Source organism: Haematobia irritans, chromosome 2 (assembly GCF_050003625.1).
Source record: "Haematobia irritans isolate KBUSLIRL chromosome 2, ASM5000362v1, whole genome shotgun sequence".
NCBI classification, from domain to species: domain Eukaryota; kingdom Metazoa; phylum Arthropoda; class Insecta; order Diptera; family Muscidae; genus Haematobia; species Haematobia irritans.
Window position 1 is genome coordinate 162587325 of NC_134398.1, and position 18535 is coordinate 162605859.

At 26.8% G+C, this 18535-nt stretch overlaps 1 protein-coding gene across 2 annotated transcripts in view; it reads right to left on the minus strand.

The window, feature by feature from the left end:
- Positions 1–18535, minus strand: part of robo3 (roundabout 3) — a 410915-nt gene that overhangs the window by 82315 nt on the left and 310065 nt on the right. For both annotated transcript variants that reach the window (XM_075296773.1, XM_075296772.1), the window contains exon 3: positions 13743–13845. In XM_075296773.1, the coding sequence (XP_075152888.1) occupies positions 13743–13845 (103 nt within the window). The remainder of the gene's footprint in view (positions 1–13742; positions 13846–18535) is intronic.

Below are 18535 nucleotides of genomic sequence, written 5' to 3' on the forward strand. Positions count from 1 at the left end.
TAGTATGTCCTAACACGAAAACTAAAATTTTGAAATATATTCAATTTATAGAAAATTTAGTCAAAATTATAGAAAATTTTGTCAAAATTATATTTTTTTTGTTTCAAAAATATAGAACATTTTTTAAAAATTTTATTTCCATACAAAACTTATTCAAAATTTCATTCAAATTTTTCTCAAAATTTTATTTCCTTAGAAAATATATTCAAATGTTTTTTTTCTTAAATATTCTGTCAACAGTTTATTTCTATAGGAAATTAAAGTACCTTTTAGTTGGAGAGGAATATTATTAAAATCGAAAAATTTTATCTCTTTAGAAAATTTTTTCAAAATGATATTTCCACAAAAACTGTTCTCAAAATTTCATTTCTATAGAAAATGTTCTCTAAATTTTATACCAATAGGATATTTTCTCAAAATTTAATTTCTATTGAAAATTTTTTCAAAATGTTATTTCTTTTTTTTTCTTAAGAAAATTTTCTCAAAATGGTATTTCTATTGAAAATTTAGTCGAAATTTTCACAAATATACGTTTTTCCTGTTAGTTAAGCTACTCTCGCAGTTTAGTCATCGCAATGGTTTTAAACTGAGATCAAAACAACAAATGTGAAATTTTATTTCTACAGAAAATTTTGTCAAAATTTTATTTTTATAGAAAATTTTGTCAAAATTTTTTCTATAGAAAATTTTGTTAAAATTTTATTTCAATAGAACACTTTGTCAAAATTTTATATCCATAGAAATTTTTTTCAGAATTTTATATCCACAGAAAAATTTGTCAAAATTTTATTTCCATAGTAAATTTTGTCATAATTTAATTTCTACACAAAAGTTTTGGCTAAATTTTATTTCTAAGGAAAAGTTTCTCAAAATTTTGTAAACATTTAATTTCTATAGAAAATTTTGTCAAAATATTTCTATACAAAACTTTTTCAAAATTTCATTGAAATTTTTATCAAAATTTTATTTCTATAGAAAATTTAGCCAAATATTTTTTTTTCTACAAAAAATTTTGTCAAAAGTACCTCTTAGTTGGAGAGGAATACTTTTAAAATCGCAAAATTTTATCGCTATAGAAAATGTTTTCAAAGTGATATTTCCATGAAAACTCACAATTTCGTTTCTATAGAAAATTTTGTCAAAATTTTATTTCTACAGAAAATTTTGTCAAAATTTTATTTCTACAGAAAATTTTGTCAAAATTTTATTTTTTAAAAAAATTTTGTCGAAATTTTATTTTTTAAGAAAGTTTTGTAGTTGAGTCAACGCAATGGTTTTAAGCTTGGATCAAAACAATCCACTTTCTATAGAAAATTTTGGCACAATATTATTTCTATAGAAGATTTTGTTAAAATTTTATATCCATAGACAATTTTGTCAAAATTTTATTTCTATACAACATTTTGTCTAAATTTTATTTCTATAAAAAGATTTGTCTAAATTTGTTTTCTATATAGTTTAAGTTTTGTGTAATTTTTTTGTATGGAAATTTTTCTCAAAATTTCATTTCTATAGAAAATGTTGTCAACATTTTAATTTCTGTTGAATTTTTTTTTATTGTATTTCTAAAAAAATTAAAGTACCTCGTAGCTGGAGAGGAATATTTTGCAAAATCTCTAAATTTTATCTTTATAGAAAATGTTATTTCCATAAATAATGTTCTCTACATTACATTTCTATAGAAAAATATTTTATTGCAATAGATTTTTTTTTTCAAAATTTTACGTCTAAGGAAAAATTGTTTCAAAATTTTATTTGTAATCAAATTATTGTCAAAATTTTATTACTTGGAAGTTTTTCTCAAAATTTTGTCAAAATTTAATTTTCTCAAAATGTTATATCTACAGAAAAAAAATTAAAATTTTATTTCTATACAAAAGTTTGTCAACATTTCATTTATATGGAAATTTTTCTCAAAATTTTGTCAACATTTTATTTTTGTCAGAATTTTATTTCTGTACAAAATGTTATTTCTATACAAAATTAAAGTACCTCTTAGATAACGAGGAGTATTTTTCAAAATCTTCCAATACCTCAAGAATTTTACCAACTGTTACAAACGTGATCCCTGGTCTACGGCAGAAATGTTTACCTGGCCAATACATTGTACCCTTCAATAGTGTCTTTAGGATATTTTCCCGCTAAGCCATCCATTTCTTCATCATATCTAGGTAGGTAGTGCAAAATGTGTGTTGGGTTATCTCACACACACCTTTTCTATTGTAATTGTCATTATACACATCCTGCATTGGGTCCTCTTCATTTTTCCTCTTTCAGCAAATCGACATTGATAAAGCTTAGGTTTAGACCATAGCATTCAAAATGGGCAAGAGGGGAGAGAATGCCTGTTCACGTTAAATGCAAAAGAATGACAAGACAGATTTACAAAAGTGACCACAGTTACGTGGCTTAGACTACATACGATTTTTTGTTTCCAGTTTTTATTTAATCTGTGTTCGTGGTATGAAGGTTAGGTGGTATGAAATGAATCAGGATAAAGCAAAAAAAAAAAATAGACTTGATTTTATTTTTCGGTATTTCTCTTTACTTTATCAATACTAAAACCACGGATGGGTGTTTTGGTAAATGCTCCAAGAAAGAATTATAAAATAGTAGAGTAAAAGTGACCAAAATAATACAAGTTCAGGTTTTGCTTTTTATTTTCATTCGCATTGGAATTTAAAAGTTCATAAATCATGTTGATGGCCTGTGACTTGAGTTTAATTTGCATTTTGTCAAAAGGAAAGAGAAAGATTTATGGTTATAATGAAAGTATTTTCATTTTGTCTAAAATTTCGTTTCTGGCCAGATACGGAAGTGCACTGTTGAACCTCCAGATCTGAAATTGTCAAAACTTTATTTCTATAGAAAATTTTGTCAAAATTTTATTTTTAAAGAAAATTTTATTTCTATAGAAAATTTTCTCAAAGTTTTATTTCTATAGAAAATTTTCTCAAAAATTTTATTCCTATAGAAAATCTTCTCAAAGTTTTATGTCCATAGAAAATTTTTTCAAAATTTTATTTCTAAAGAAAATTTTGCCAAAATTTTATTTCTATAGAAAATTTTGTCAAAATTTTATTTCTATAGAAAATTTTATAAATTTTTTTTCTGTAGAAAATTTTGCTAAAATTTTGTTTCTATAGACAATTTTCTTAAAGTTTATTTATACAGATCCGGAGGTGCACTGTTGAACCACCAGATGTGAAATTGTCAATACTTACTTCTATAGAAAATGTTCTCAAAGTTTTATTTCTATAGAAAATTTTGTCAAAATTTTATTTTTTAAGACATTTTTATTTCCATACAAAATTTTCTCAAAGTTTTATTTTTAAAGAATATATTGTCAAAATTTTATTTCTATAGAAAATTTTCTCAAAGTTTTATTTCTACAGAACATTTTCTCACAGTTTTATTTCTATAGAAAATTTTGTCAAAATTTTATTTTTTAAGACAATTTTATTTCTATAGAAAATTTTGTCAAAATGTTATTTCTATAGAACATTTTATCGAAATTTTTTTTCTTTGGAAAATTTTGTCAAAATTTTATTTCTATAGAAAATTTTGTCAAAATTTTAGTTTTTAAGACAATTTTATTTGTATTGAAAATTTTCTCAAAGTTTTATTTCTATAGAAAATTTTCTCAAAATTTTATTTCTATAGAAAATTTTGTCAAAATGTTATTTCTATAGAAAATTTTGTCAAAATGTTATTTCTATAGAACATTTTATCGAAATTTTATTTCTTTGGAAGATTTTGTCAAAATTGTATTTCTATAGAAAATTTTGTCAAAATGTTGTTTCTATAGAAAATTTTGTCAAAATTTTAGTTTTTAAGACTATTTTATTTCTATTGAAAATTTTCTCAAAGTTTTGTTTTTAAAGAATATATTGTCAAAATTTTATTTTTATAGAAAATTTTCTCAAAGTTTTATTTCTATAGAAAATGTACTCTAAGTTTTATTTCTATAGAAAATTTGGTAAAAAAAATATTTTTTTAGACATTTTTATTTCTATACAAAATTTTCTCAAAGTTTTATTTTTAACGAATATATTGTCAAAATTGTATTTCTATATAAAATTTTCTCAAAGTTTTATTGCTATAGAAAATTTTCTCAAAATTTTATTTCTATAGAAAATTTTGTCAAAATTTTATTTCTTTCGAAAAATTTCGCAAAGTTTTATTTCTATAGAAAATTTTCTCAAAATTTTATTTCTATAGAAAATTTTGTCAAAATGTTATTTCTATAGAACATTTTATTGAAATTTTAGTTCTTTAGAAGATTTTGTCAAAATTTTATTTCTATAAAAAATTTTGTCAAAATGTTGTTTCTATAGAAAATTTTGTCAAAATTTTATTTATTTATAATACACCTTCTAAATTTTATACCAATAGAAAATTTTCCCAAAATTTTATTTCTGTAATAAATTTTGTAAAATTTTATTTCTATAATAAATTTTGTAAAATATTATTTCTAACATATAATAAATTTTGTAAAATTTTATTTTTACAGAATATTTCTTCTCGATTTTATTGTAGTATAAACTTTTTCCAAAATTTTATTTCTACAGAAAATTTTGTCAAAATTTTATTTCTCTCAAAATTTTCTCAAAATTTTATTTCTATTGAAAATTTTGTCAAATTTTATTTCTATAGAAGATTTTGTCAAAATATTATTTCTATAGAAACTGTAATAAAAATTGTTTTTATTTACGAAATTGGACCAAGTAGCTTAAAAACTGAACTGTATAGAAACTTTTGTCAAAATTTTATTTTTATAAAAATTTTGGTAAAAATGTTATTTCTATAAAGTTTTTTTTTCAATTTTATGTCTATAGAAAATTTTGTCAAAATTTTATTTCTATAGAAAATGTTGTAAAAATTGTATTTGGATAGAAAATTGAAGTAAGAGGGAAACATAAAGAAATCCATTCTACCAAACATTAAAAAATCTACAAGTTTTGATAGAATTCTACTAACCTTGGCAACCGTGTTCGGTCCCCATTTAGACCGCAAAGGCTGCAGGCTTTCTCAGTCCTCTCTTTAATTTGGCTCTTCCAATTCGGTTTTCTGTTTAAGGTTACTCCTAAGAACTAAAATTTGATGTTATATCCGACAGTTTTTTTGCTTTTGAACAATAAAGTTAAAAAAAAATAAATAAAAAAATTGTAGCAATTTACTTTCTTGTACAGGAAAAGAATGCCAATATAGTCTTGTTTAAAAACTGCTGACCTACATAAACAAAATGTATGGCATTTTTTAATTTCGTTAACATATTTATGAGAACATCGAAAAAATAATTTGATGCTGACATTTTCTTCGAAATTCCTCAGTAAATTTTTCCTTCAAAATTTGTCTCTGTTTTCTCTTAATAAAATTTCATGGAAAATCAAATTTCCAATAAAAAGGAATACTTAAGAAAATAACAAAATTTTGTTGTGATTTCACTTTACACACTGCAAGGCATTGTGGTATCCGTTTCCCCCTCCTCACGCCGGAAGCGAGAAAACATTTCAAACAAATATTTAATATTTCTAAACCGAATATTTGCCGCAAGCGGTTTAGGTTTCGTGTTGGTTTCGACGGTTTTTTGTCTTTCTCAGCTCCTTGGTTATTCTTGATGTTCATGGTTGTGGCAAAGAAAAGAACACAAAACAAACCAAACTGGGTGGAAAAATCTTCCCAATAAAACGAATATTGACATGTACAAGAACCAAAACTGAAACATTTTACGATATGTTAAGACTCTCATGCCAATGTAGTCAAGCAATGGCAATGGCAACAGAAAATAAAACGAAAAAAATTATATAGAAATCGAAGCAATTGAAATGGCGGGCACACGGAATCTAGAGGGGCAAGAAAAGAACAGCGCGATGTTGGAGGAATGGCTATGGGAAAGATATTGACGTGCTCTTCGTGATTTTTTATGCAAATATTGAAAATAAACGCTTACGTATCTTGGGGATATTTTTAGCCAATTTTTGTTTGCCCAATACACCCTCTTCACCTCGCCTGCTTTCGATAATATTACGCTCATGAAATCTATCATCAATGTGGTACCCTTAACTTCATGGGATGGCATTACCAATGGTTTCTGAATTGAAGTCAAACACAAATTAGCCCCTCTCACATGTGACATGCCAACCAATGATATTACCAAGTAATGTAAATCCCTCTCTTCTCTTTTGGGAAGGGAAGGGAAAATTGGGGCGGCAGGAAATGCCAGGAGATAAGGATGATGTGTAGAAAAGACAAAATTATATTGAATGTGAAAGATGTGTACATAATATTTCACATCTATGTTCGATAGATAGTCGATAGAGTTTCCTTTACGGATGGTGTCTGGAAAGGAACTTGCCCCAGCGGCAAATCGTAAAGGATGGTGTGAACTGGTGTTTAACATTTGCCATATTATGTTAACACGTAACATTTCCATTCGAGTGGAAAATCAGATATTCTTGAGAATCTTTTTCTAAAATAAATTATAGTAAATTTGTTATTTTTCATAAGGATTTAAATGTGAAGCGGAATTTGGTGTTATGAGATGAAGGAAAAAACTTTGCAGGCCCGTATGAATGGCCAATGTGAATTTGAAGATATTTTTGAGGGAAAAAAAAAATTTCAAGATCCATATGAATGACCAATGTGAATTTGAAGATATTTTTGAGGGATTTAAATTAACTAACATCAATCGCGAATTTTCCTATTGTTTGATTGTACTGGAGAGAACTACAGTACAAGGATTCATACGTTAAAACATAAATACAAAATTTTCTATAGAAATAAAATTTTGACAACATTTTCTATAGAAATAAAATTCTGACAAAATTTTCTCTAGAAATAAAATTTTGACAACATTTTCTATAATAAAAAAATGTTGACTAAATTTTCTATAGAAATAAAATTTTGACAAAATTTTCTCTAGAAATAAAACTCTGACAAAATTTTGGTCTTCAATTACATTGGTCGTTGTAACACATCAACGTATGTGATAGTGTTGGACCGATAGTAGAAATGCAATTTTGATAAAATTTTCTATAGAAATAAATTTTGACAAAATTTTCTATAGCAATAAAATTTTGACAAAATTTTCTTTTGAAATAAAAGTTTGACAAAATTTGTTTTTCTGATTGATTTTAAGCGAATTGTATAGAAAATGTACATTTTGGTCTTCAATTACATTTGGTCGTTGTACCACGTCAACGTATGTGATAGAGTTGGACCGATAGTAGTAATGCAATTTTGATAAAATTTTCTATAGAAATAAATTTTGATATAATTTTAAATAGAAATAAATTTTAACAAAATTTTCTATAGAAATAAATTTTGACAACGTTTTCTATAGAAATAAATTTTGACAAAATTTTTTATAAACATAAAATTTCGACAAACAACATTTTCTTAAAAAATAAAATTTTGATAAAACCGTGGTGCAATGGTTAGCATGCCCGCCTTGCATACACAAGGTCGTGGGTTCGATTCCTGCTTCGACCGAACACCAAAAAAGTTTTTCAGCGGTGGATCCCACCTCAGTAATGCTGGTGACATTTCTGAGGGTTTCAAAGCTTCTCTAAGTGGTTTCACTGAAATGTGGAACGCCGTTCGGACTCGGCTATAAAAAAGAGGTCCCTTGTCATTGAGCTTAACATGGAATCGAGCAGCACTCAGTGATAAGAGAGAAGTTCACCAATATGGTATCACAATGGACTGAATAGTCTTAGTGAGCCTGATACATCGGGCTGCCACCTAACCTAACCTAACTTAACCTTGATAAAATATTTTATAGAAATAAAATTTTGATAAAATTTTCTATAGAAATATAATTTTGACAAAAAATTCTATACAAATAATATTTTGAAAAGATTTTCTATAGAAATAAAATTTTGATATATTTTTCTATAGAAAAATATTTTTGATCATTTATTCTAGAAATAAAATTTTGACAACATTTTCTAAAGAAATAACATTTTGACAAAATTTTCTATAGAAAAAAAAAAGAATTTACAAAATTTTCCATAGAAATAAAATTTCGACAAAGTTTTCTATAGAAATAAAAATTTGACAACAATTCCTATAGAAATAAAAGTTTGACGAACTTTTCTACAGAAATAAAATTTTCTATAGAAAACAATTTTTGTCCAAATTTCCTCTAGAAATAAAATGTTGACAAAATTTTTTACAGCAATAATATTTTGCAAAATTTTCTACAGAAATAAAATCTTGACCAAATCTTGGACAACATTTTCTATAGAAATATAATTTTGATAGAATGTTTTATAGAAATAAATTTTTGAGAAAATTTTCTATAGAAATAAAATTTTGACAAAATTTCATATGAAAGGCGATATTTTCGTACGATTTTCTTGAACAGAAATTAAGGATCCCATGTAGAAATTAAATAAAAAACAGCAACAACAAATATAAACTCAATTATTACTAATTTCAAATTTAGCTTAGCAAAGCCATCACACACTGCACGAAGATTGCTCTTCGATATTTTGGCCCGTTCTCGGCGAAGCGCCGACTTTAGAAGATGGAAACTGTGCCAACCTTACTCTCTAAAATGCCCCATAAGTGGAAGTCCAGCGTTTGCCACTCGTGCCAAAAAAATCTACCAAAATTTAAAGAAAACTCCACCAAAAATATACTGAATTAAAAAAAATCCTTCTTTAAATTTTCGATCATATTAATTGAAACACTTTTTGAAAAAAAAACATTTTGTCAAAATTGTATTTCTATGAGATATTTTGTAAAAATGTATTTCTATAGAAAATTTGGTCAGAATTGTACTTCTATAGAAAAGATTGTCAAAAAAGTATTTCTATAGAAAATTTTGTTCAAACTTTTATTTCTTTCGAAAATGCTGTCAAAATTTTATTTCTATAGAAAATCTTGTCAAAATATTTTTTGTATAGAATTTTTTGTCAAAATTTTATTTCTGTAGAAAATTTTATCAAAATTTTATATCTATAAAATATTTTATCAAAATTTTATTTCTATAGAAAATTTTGTCAAAATTTTATTTCTAAAGAAAATTTTGTCAAAATTTAATTTCTATAGAAAATTTTGTCAAAATTTATTTTTATAGAAAATTTTGTCAAAATTTATTTCTATGGTAAATTTTATCAAAATTTTGTCAAAATTTTATTTCTATAGAAAATTGTGTCACAATCTTACTTTTATACAAAATTTGCTCAAGATTTTATTTCGATAGAAAATTTTCTTTAGATTTTATTTCTATATAAAAATTTTGTCAAAAATTTATTTCTATAGAAAATTTTGTCATAATTTTATTTCTATAGAAAATTTTGTCAAAATTTTATTTCTATAGACAGTTTTGACAAAATTTTATTCCTATAGAAAATTTTGACTAAATTTTATTTCTATAGAAAATTTTGTCAAAATTTTATTTCTATAGAAAATTTTGTCAAAATTATATTTCTAGAGAAAATTTTGACTAAATTTTATTTCTATAGAAAATTTGTCAAAATTTTATTTCTATAAATTTTTTTTTTGACAAAATTTTATTTTTATAGAAAATTTTTTAAAAATTTTATTTCTATAGAAAATTTTGTCAAAATTTTATTTCTACAGAAAATTTTGTCAAAATTTTATTTCCATAAAAAATCAGATATTCTTGAGAATCTTTTTCTAAAATAAATTATAGTAAATTTGTTATTTTTCATAAGGATTTAAATGTGAAGCGGAATTTGGTGTTATGAGATGAAGGAAAAAACTTTGCAGGCCCGTATGAATGGCCAATGTGAATTTGAAGATATTTTTGAGGGAAAAAAAAAATTTCAAGATCCATATGAATGACCAATGTGAATTTGAAGATATTTTTGAGGGATTTAAATTAACTAACATCAATCGCGAATTTTCCTATTGTTTGATTGTACTGGAGAGAACTACAGTACAAGGATTCATACGTTAAAACATAAATACAAAATTTTCTATAGAAATAAAATTTTGACAACATTTTCTATAGAAATAAAATTCTGACAAAATTTTCTCTAGAAATAAAATTTTGACAACATTTTCTATAATAAAAAAATGTTGACTAAATTTTCTATAGAAATAAAATTTTGACAAAATTTTCTCTAGAAATAAAACTCTGACAAAATTTTTTATAGAAATAAAATTTTGACAAAATTTTCTATAGAAATAAAATTTTGACAAAATTTTCTATAGAAATAAAATTTTGACAAAATTTTCTATAGAAATAAAATTTTGACAAAATTTTCTATAGAAATAAAATTTTGACAAAATTTTCTATAGAAATAAAATTTTGACAAAATTTTTTATAGAAATAAAATTTTGACAAAATTTTCTATAGAAATAAAACTTTGACAAAATTTTCTATAGAAATACAATTTTTACAAAATTTTCTATAGAAATAAAATTTTGACAAAATTTTTTATAGAAATAAAATTTTGACAAATTTTTTTATAGAAATAAAATTTTGACAAAATTTTCTATAGAAATAAAATTTTGACAAAATTTTCTATATAAATAAAATTTTTACAAAATTTTCTATAGTAATAAAATTTTGTCAAAATTTTCTATAGAAATAAAATTTTGACAAAATTTTTTTATAGAAATAAAATTTTGACAAATTTTTCTATAGAAATAAAATTTAGTCAAAATTTTCTCTAGAAATGACAAAATTGACAAAATTTTCTATAGAAATTAAATTGTGACAAAATTTTCTCTAGAAATAAAATTCTGACAAAATTTTCTATAGAAATAAAATTTTGACAAAATTTTTTATGGAAATAAAATTTTGACAAAATTTTCTGTAGAAATAAAATTTTGACAAAATTTTCTATAGAAATAAAATTTTTAAAAAATTTTCTATAAAAATAAAATTTTGTCAAAAAAAAAATTTATAGAAATAAAATTTTGACAAATTTTCTATAGAAATAAAATTTAGTCAAAATTTTCTCTAGAAATATAATTTTGACAAAATTTTCTATAGAAATAAAATTTTGACAAAATTTTCTATAGAAATAAAATTTAGTCAAAATTTTCTATAGGAATAAAATTTTGTCAAAACTGTCTATAGAAATAAAATTTTGACAAAATTTTCTATAGAAATAAAATTATGACAAAATTTTCTATAGAAATAAATTTTTGACAAAATTTTTATATAGAAATAAAATCTAAAGAAAATTTTCTATCGAAATAAAATCTTGAGCAAATTTTGTATAAAAGTAAGATTGTGACACAATTTTCTATAGAAATAAAATTTTGACAAAATTTTGATAAAATTTACCATAGAAATAAATTTTGACAAAATTTTCTATAAAAATAAATTTTGACAAAATTTTCTATAGAAATTAAATTTTGACAAAATTTTCTTTAGAAATAAAATTTTGACAAAATTTTCTATAGAAATAAAATTTTGATAAAATATTTTATAGATATAAAATTTTGATAAAATTTTCTACAGAAATAAAATTTTGACAAAAAATTCTATACAAAAAATATTTTGACAAGATTTTCTATAGAAATAAAATTTTGACAGCATTTTCGAAAGAAATAAAAGTTTGAACAAAATTTTCTATAGAAATACTTTTTTGACAATCTTTTCTATAGAAGTACAATTCTGACCAAATTTTCTATAGAAATACATTTTTACAAAATATCTCATAGAAATACAATTTTGACAAAATGTTTTTTTTTCAAAAAGTGTTTCAATTAATATGATCGAAAATTTAAAGAAGGATTTTTTTTAATTCAGTATATTTTTGGTGGAGTTTTCTTTAAATTTTGGTAGATTTTTTTGGCACGAGTGGCAAACGCTGGACTTCCACTTATGGGGCATTTTAGAGAGTAAGGTTGGCACAGTTTCCATCTTCTAAAGTCGGCGCTTCGCCGAGAACGGGCCAAAATATCGAAGAGCAATCTTCGTGCAGTGTGTGATGGCTTTGCTAAGCTAAATTTGAAATTAGTAATAATTGAGTTTATATTTGTTGTTGCTGTTTTTTATTTAATTTCTACATGGGATCCTTAATTTCTGTTCAAGAAAATCGTACGAAAATATCGCCTTTCATATGAAATTTTGTCAAAATTTTATTTCTATAGAAAATTTTCTCAAAAATTTATTTCTATAAAACATTCTATCAAAATTATATTTCTATAGAAAATGTTGTCCAAGATTTGGTCAAGATTTTATTTCTGTAGAAAATTTTGCAAAATATTATTGCTGTAAAAAATTTTGTCAACATTTTATTTCTAGAGGAAATTTGGACAAAAATTGTTTTCTATAGAAAATTTTATTTCTGTAGAAAAGTTCGTCAAACTTTTATTTCTATAGGAATTGTTGTCAAATTTTTATTTCTATAGAAAACTTTGTCGAAATTTTATTTCTATGGAAAATTTTGTAAATTCTTTTTTTTTCTATAGAAAATTTTGTCAAAATGTTATTTCTTTAGAAAATGTTGTCAAAATTTTATTTCTAGAATAAATGATCAAAAATATTTTTCTATAGAAAAATATATCAAAATTTTATTTCTATAGAAAATCTTTTCAAAATATTATTTGTATAGAATTTTTTGTCAAAATTATATTTCTATAGAAAATTTTATCAAAATTTTATTTCTATAAAATATTTTATCAAGGTTAAGTTAGGTTAGGTTAGGTGGCAGCCCGATGTATCAGGCTCACTAAGACTATTCAGTCCATTGTGATACCATATTGGTGAACTTCTCTCTTATCACTGAGTGCTGCTCGATTCCATGTTAAGCTCAATGACAAGGGACCTCTTTTTTATAGCCGAGTCCGAACGGCGTTCCACATTTCAGTGAAACCACTTAGAGAAGCTTTGAAACCCTCAGAAATGTCACCAGCATTACTGAGGTGGGATCCACCGCTGAAAAACTTTTTTGGTGTTCGGTCGAAGCAGGAATCGAACCCACGACCTTGTGTATGCAAGGCGGGCATGCTAACCATTGCACCACGGTTTTATCAAAATTTTATTTTTTAAGAAAATGTTGTTTGTCGAAATTTTATGTTTATAAAAAATTTTGTCAAAATTTATTTCTATAGAAAACGTTGTCAAAATTTATTTCTATAGAAAATTTTGTTAAAATTTATTTCTATTTAAAATTATATCAAAATTTATTTCTATAGAAAATTTTATCAAAATTGCATTACTACTATCGGTCCAACTCTATCACATACGTTGACGTGGTACAACGACCAAATGTAATTGAAGACCAAAATGTACATTTTCTATACAATTCGCTTAAAATCAATCAGAAAAACAAATTTTGTCAAACTTTTATTTCAAAAGAAAATTTTGTCAAAATTTTATTGCTATAGAAAATTTTGTCAAAATTTATTTCTATAGAAAATTTTATCAAAATTGCATTTCTACTATCGGTCCAACACTATCACATACGTTGATGTGTTACAACGACCAATGTAATTGAAGACCAAAATGTATATTTTCTATACAATTTGCTTAAAATCAATCTGAAAAACAATTTGCATATGCTGGCGTTTTTTATGTGCTACATACTTTCGAAATTCCAATGATTGCCAATGACCTTGAGTTTTTCTCTACAAGCCTACGCCTTAGCAAGTTTTACTTGCTTTTGAATCACAAAATTTGCCATATGTCAAATGAAAAGTTCTTTCATAGAACTTCAAGGTAACCTCCTACCGCATTACACAAAAAAGCCTTTGGAAAATTCTTTGAAAATTCGCAATATATAATTTTCTTTTTTCTTACTTACCAGCCACTTGTAATGTAGCATTGCGTGAACGAGCAACACCCAATTCATTTTTAGCTTCACACCAATACACTCCCGCATCCGTTTCACGACGTGAATTCACCACCTAATGATTTTCGTAAAAAAGAAGAAAAAGAGTAAAGAAAAAAAATTAAATAAATAACAAATATTTTTCCATTAAAGTTAAAGGTTTTTTTTCGTATCCCTTTTCTTGGAAAACTGATAAAATATCCAGCTGTTTGCAAAATATATATTTTCAATAACCCTATGGAACGAAGAGGATGAGGAGGGAATAAAAATTGGTTAAGGAAATATTGTAATTTTTCCCCATACACCTAAAAAACCGGGTGAATGCATAATTTTTTTTTTTCATTCTATATATATATATATGGGTGTGTGGGTGAATGTTTTCTTCTATTTCTCTAGATATTTATTTTCACTTATCCCTTCAAGGAGTATTACGTGAATATTTTTCGGTAGTAAATACAATCAAGCATACTGGTGCTGTAGGTGTTCATAGAGCGGATGTAGCAGGAAATACAAGTAGATATTTCTTAGCTTTATAATATCAGAGTTTAAATAAGAGCGAGTGGGGGTGTGTGTGTATGTTTACTCACACTCCAGTCTCTCTCTCTCTCTCTATCTATCTTTCCCAATTTCTTAGACGCTTTCTCTTATGCTTCGGGGGTGTTGTATGAATATTCGAAGAGGGATCTTATTGATGGCTTATGTCATGCATAACAAATTTTAGTAAATCAGTTTAATGTATTGCGATTTGTATTTGCCACGTTTTAGAAGCAATCTTCCTTGACTTGTTTTCCTTTTCCGTTGATGAGATTTTCAGTAAATGGCAACATTTGCTAAACTCGTAATAGTATTTTCTACTATTTTAGTTGCAACAGAAGGGAAGCTAATATACAAAATAAATATAATGTTTATTTGAGATTTGATGAATTTTTATGTCTCAGTGAAATTGTTTCCATATTTCTTTGCTAAAAGAATTTTTGAGGGTATGACACTTTTATAGTTAAAACAAGTACATACAGTAGTAAGTTCGGCTAGGCCGAATCTTAAATACCCACCACCATGAATCAAATATAATAGTGTCATTTGAAAATTTCAGGGGGTTTTGATGATAGATATTTTTCCAAACAGATCAGTTCAACCAGTACACTTCCCACAGATAAATGTAAAGATTTTATCTATGAAGACTAAATTTGATTCTGAATTTATGAGAACCGTTTTTTATTTGAGTTTTAGAGGAATCATAAACATCTCTTGTAAGTGTGCAAGAAAATGATGAAATAACACCTTGATTTGAAATCTAAAATCTGTAGATTTTCATATCAATTATTTAAATGATTACGAGAAGTAAAATCTGGAAATTTTGCATTCAGTTTCAAGAAATTTTCATTATCAGTGTGCCTTCTATACCCTCAATAAGTGATATCGGTCTATATGGAGGCCTTACCAAATGGACCGATAAAACTAAATCATATACACTTTGTTATGTGTCGAAACTGCCAGTATATTTTCAATTTGTGGCAAATCGGATAAAAACTACAATTTCTAGAAACCCTAGGAGTTAAATCGGGAGTTCGGTTTAATGGGGGCTATACCAAAACATGGAAGGATACACACAGTATTCAGCACATCTAATTGTAGTTCTAGAATCTATACCCCAAATCGGAGGACCGGTTTATAAGGAGGCTATATCAAAAATTGTACCGATACTCAATATATTCGGCACACCACTTTATGGTCCTAGAATCCTCTAGATTTCCAATTTCAGGCAAATTGGATAAAAACTACGGTTTCTAGAAGCCCAAGAAGTAAAATCGGGAGACCGGTCTATATGGTGGCTATTTCAAAACATAGACCGGTACTCACCATTTTAGGCACACGTCTTCAGGGTCCTAGAGTACCTCTAGATTTCAAATTTCAGCTAAATTGGATTAAAACTACGGATTCTAGAAGCCCAAGAAATAAAATCGGGAGATCGCTCTATATGGGGGCTATATCAAAACATGGACCGATACACACCATTTTCGACACACCTATTTACGGTCCTAGAATACCCCTACATTTCCGATTTGAGGCAAATTGGGCAAAAATTACGGATTCTAGAAGACCAAGAAGTAAAATCGGGGTACCGGTCTATATGGTGGCTGTATCAAAACATGGACCGGTACTCACCATTTTCGACACACGTCTTTAGGGTACTGGAGTATCTCTAGATTTCAAATTTCAGGTAAATTGGATTAAAACTACGGATTCTAGAAGCCCAAGAAGTAAAATCGGGAGATCGGTCTATATGGGGGTTATATCAAAACATGGACCGACACACACCATATTCGACACACCTATTTATGGTCCAAGAATACCTCCAGATTTCCAATTTCAGGCAAATTAGATAAAAACTACGGATTCTAGAAGCCCAAGAAATAAAATCGGGAGATCGGTATATATGGGAGCTATACCAAAAATTGGACCGATACCCCCATTTTCGACACACCAATTTGTGGTCTTAGAATACCTCTAGATTTTCAATTTCAGGCAAATCGGATAGAAAATACACTTTCTAGACGCCCAAGAAGCAAAATCGGAAAATCGGTCCATATGGGGGATATACCAAAACATGGACCGATAGGCACAATTTTCGGTACACTTTTTGATGGTCCTAAAATACCTCTAGATGTCCAATTTCAGGCAAATTGGATAAAAAAAACTACGGGTTTTATAAGACCAAGACCCCAAATCGGGAGGTCGGTTTATATGGGGACTATATCAAAACTTGGACCGATATAGCCCATCTTCGAAATTGACCTGACTGCAAACAAAAGACGAATCTTTGCCAAATTTCAGGACGATAGCACCATTATTGAAGGCTGTAGCGTGATTACAACAGACAGACAGCAAACAGACAGACGGACACGTTTATATCGTCTTAGAATTTCTCCCTGATCAAGAAAATATATACTTTATATAGTCGGAAATCGATATTTCGATATATAACATATTAACTTTGTCATACCGTTTGTAACACATCGAAATATTGCTCTAAGACCCCATAAAGTATATATATCCTGGGTCATGGGTCGATTTGAGCATGTCCGTCCGTCTGTCCGTCTGTTGAAATCACGCTAACTTCCGAACGAAACAAGCTATCGACTTGAAACTTGGCATAAGTAGTTGTTATTGATGTAGATCGGATGGTATTGCAAATGGGCCATATCGGACCACTTTTACGTATAGACCCCATATAAACCGACCCCCAGATTTGGTTTGCAGAGCCTCTTGGAGGAGCAAATTTCATCCGATCCGGCTGAAATTTGGTATGTGGTGTTAGTATGTGGTCTATAATAACCATGCAAAAATTGATCCATATCGGTCCATAATTATATTTAGCCCCCATATAAACCGATCCCCAGATTTGACCTCCGAAGCCTCTTGGAGGAGCAAATTTCATCCGATCCGGCTGAAATTTGGTATGTGATGTTAGTATGTGGTCTATAACAACCATGAAAAAATTGATCTCTATCGGTCCATAATTATATTTAGCCCCCATATAAACCGATCCCCAGATTTGACCTCCGGAGCCTCTTGGAAGAGCAAAATTCATCCGATCCAGATGAAATTTGGTATGTGGTGTTAGTATATGGTCTATAACAACCATGAAAAAATTGGTCCATATCGGTCTATAATTATATATAGCCCCCATATAAACCGAACCCCAGATTTGACCTCCGAAGCCTCTTAGAGGAGCAATATTCATCCGATCCAGTTGAAGTTTGGTACGTGGTGTCAGTATATGATCTCTAGCAACCAAGCAAAAATTTGTCCATATAGGTCCATAATTATATATAGACCCCATATAAACCGGTCCCCAGATTTGAACTCCGGAGCCTCTTGGAAGAACAAATTTAATTCGACCCGGTTGAAATTTGATACGTGGTGTTCGTATATGGTATCTAACAACCATGCAAAAATTGGTCGTTATCAGTCCATAATTATGTATAGCCCCCATATAAATCGATCGCCAGATTTGATCTCCGGAACCTCTTGGAGGAGCAAAATTCATCCGATTCGATTGACATTTTGTACATTGCACTAGTATATGGCCGCTAACAGCCACGCAAAAATTGGTCCATATTGGTCTATAGTTATATATAGCCAATGGCCAAACACACAAAAATTGGTCCATATCGCCAAAAATAATCTACGAAAATTGTATTTCTATAGAAAATTTTGTCAAAATTTTATTACTATAGAAAGTTTTGTCAACATTTTCTTTCTGTAGAAAATTTTGTTAAAATTTTATTTCTGTGGAAAATTTTGTCAAAATTTTTGTTTCTATAGAAAATTTTGTCAAAATTTTATCTCTATAGATAATTTTATCAAAATTTTATTTCTATAGATAATTTTGTCAAAATTTCATTTCTATAGAAAATTTTGTTAAAATTTTATTTTTATAGAAAATTTTGTCAAAATTTTATTTCTATAAAAAATTTAGTAAAAATTTTATTTCTATAGAAAATTATGTCAACATTTTATTTCTATAGAAAATTTTGTCGAACTGAATTATATAAGTATTTAATCGGTCTTTTGTTTTTTTTTTAATTTTTTAAAATATATATCACCCGTATGGACCATCTTACAATTTAGAAGACGGTGTTAAGGATTTTTTAAGATACCTTGCCATCGGTAAGTGTTACCGCAACCCAATTAATTCGATAGTGGATGACAGTCTTTAGTAGAAGTTTCTACGCAATCCATGGTGGAGGGTACATAAGATT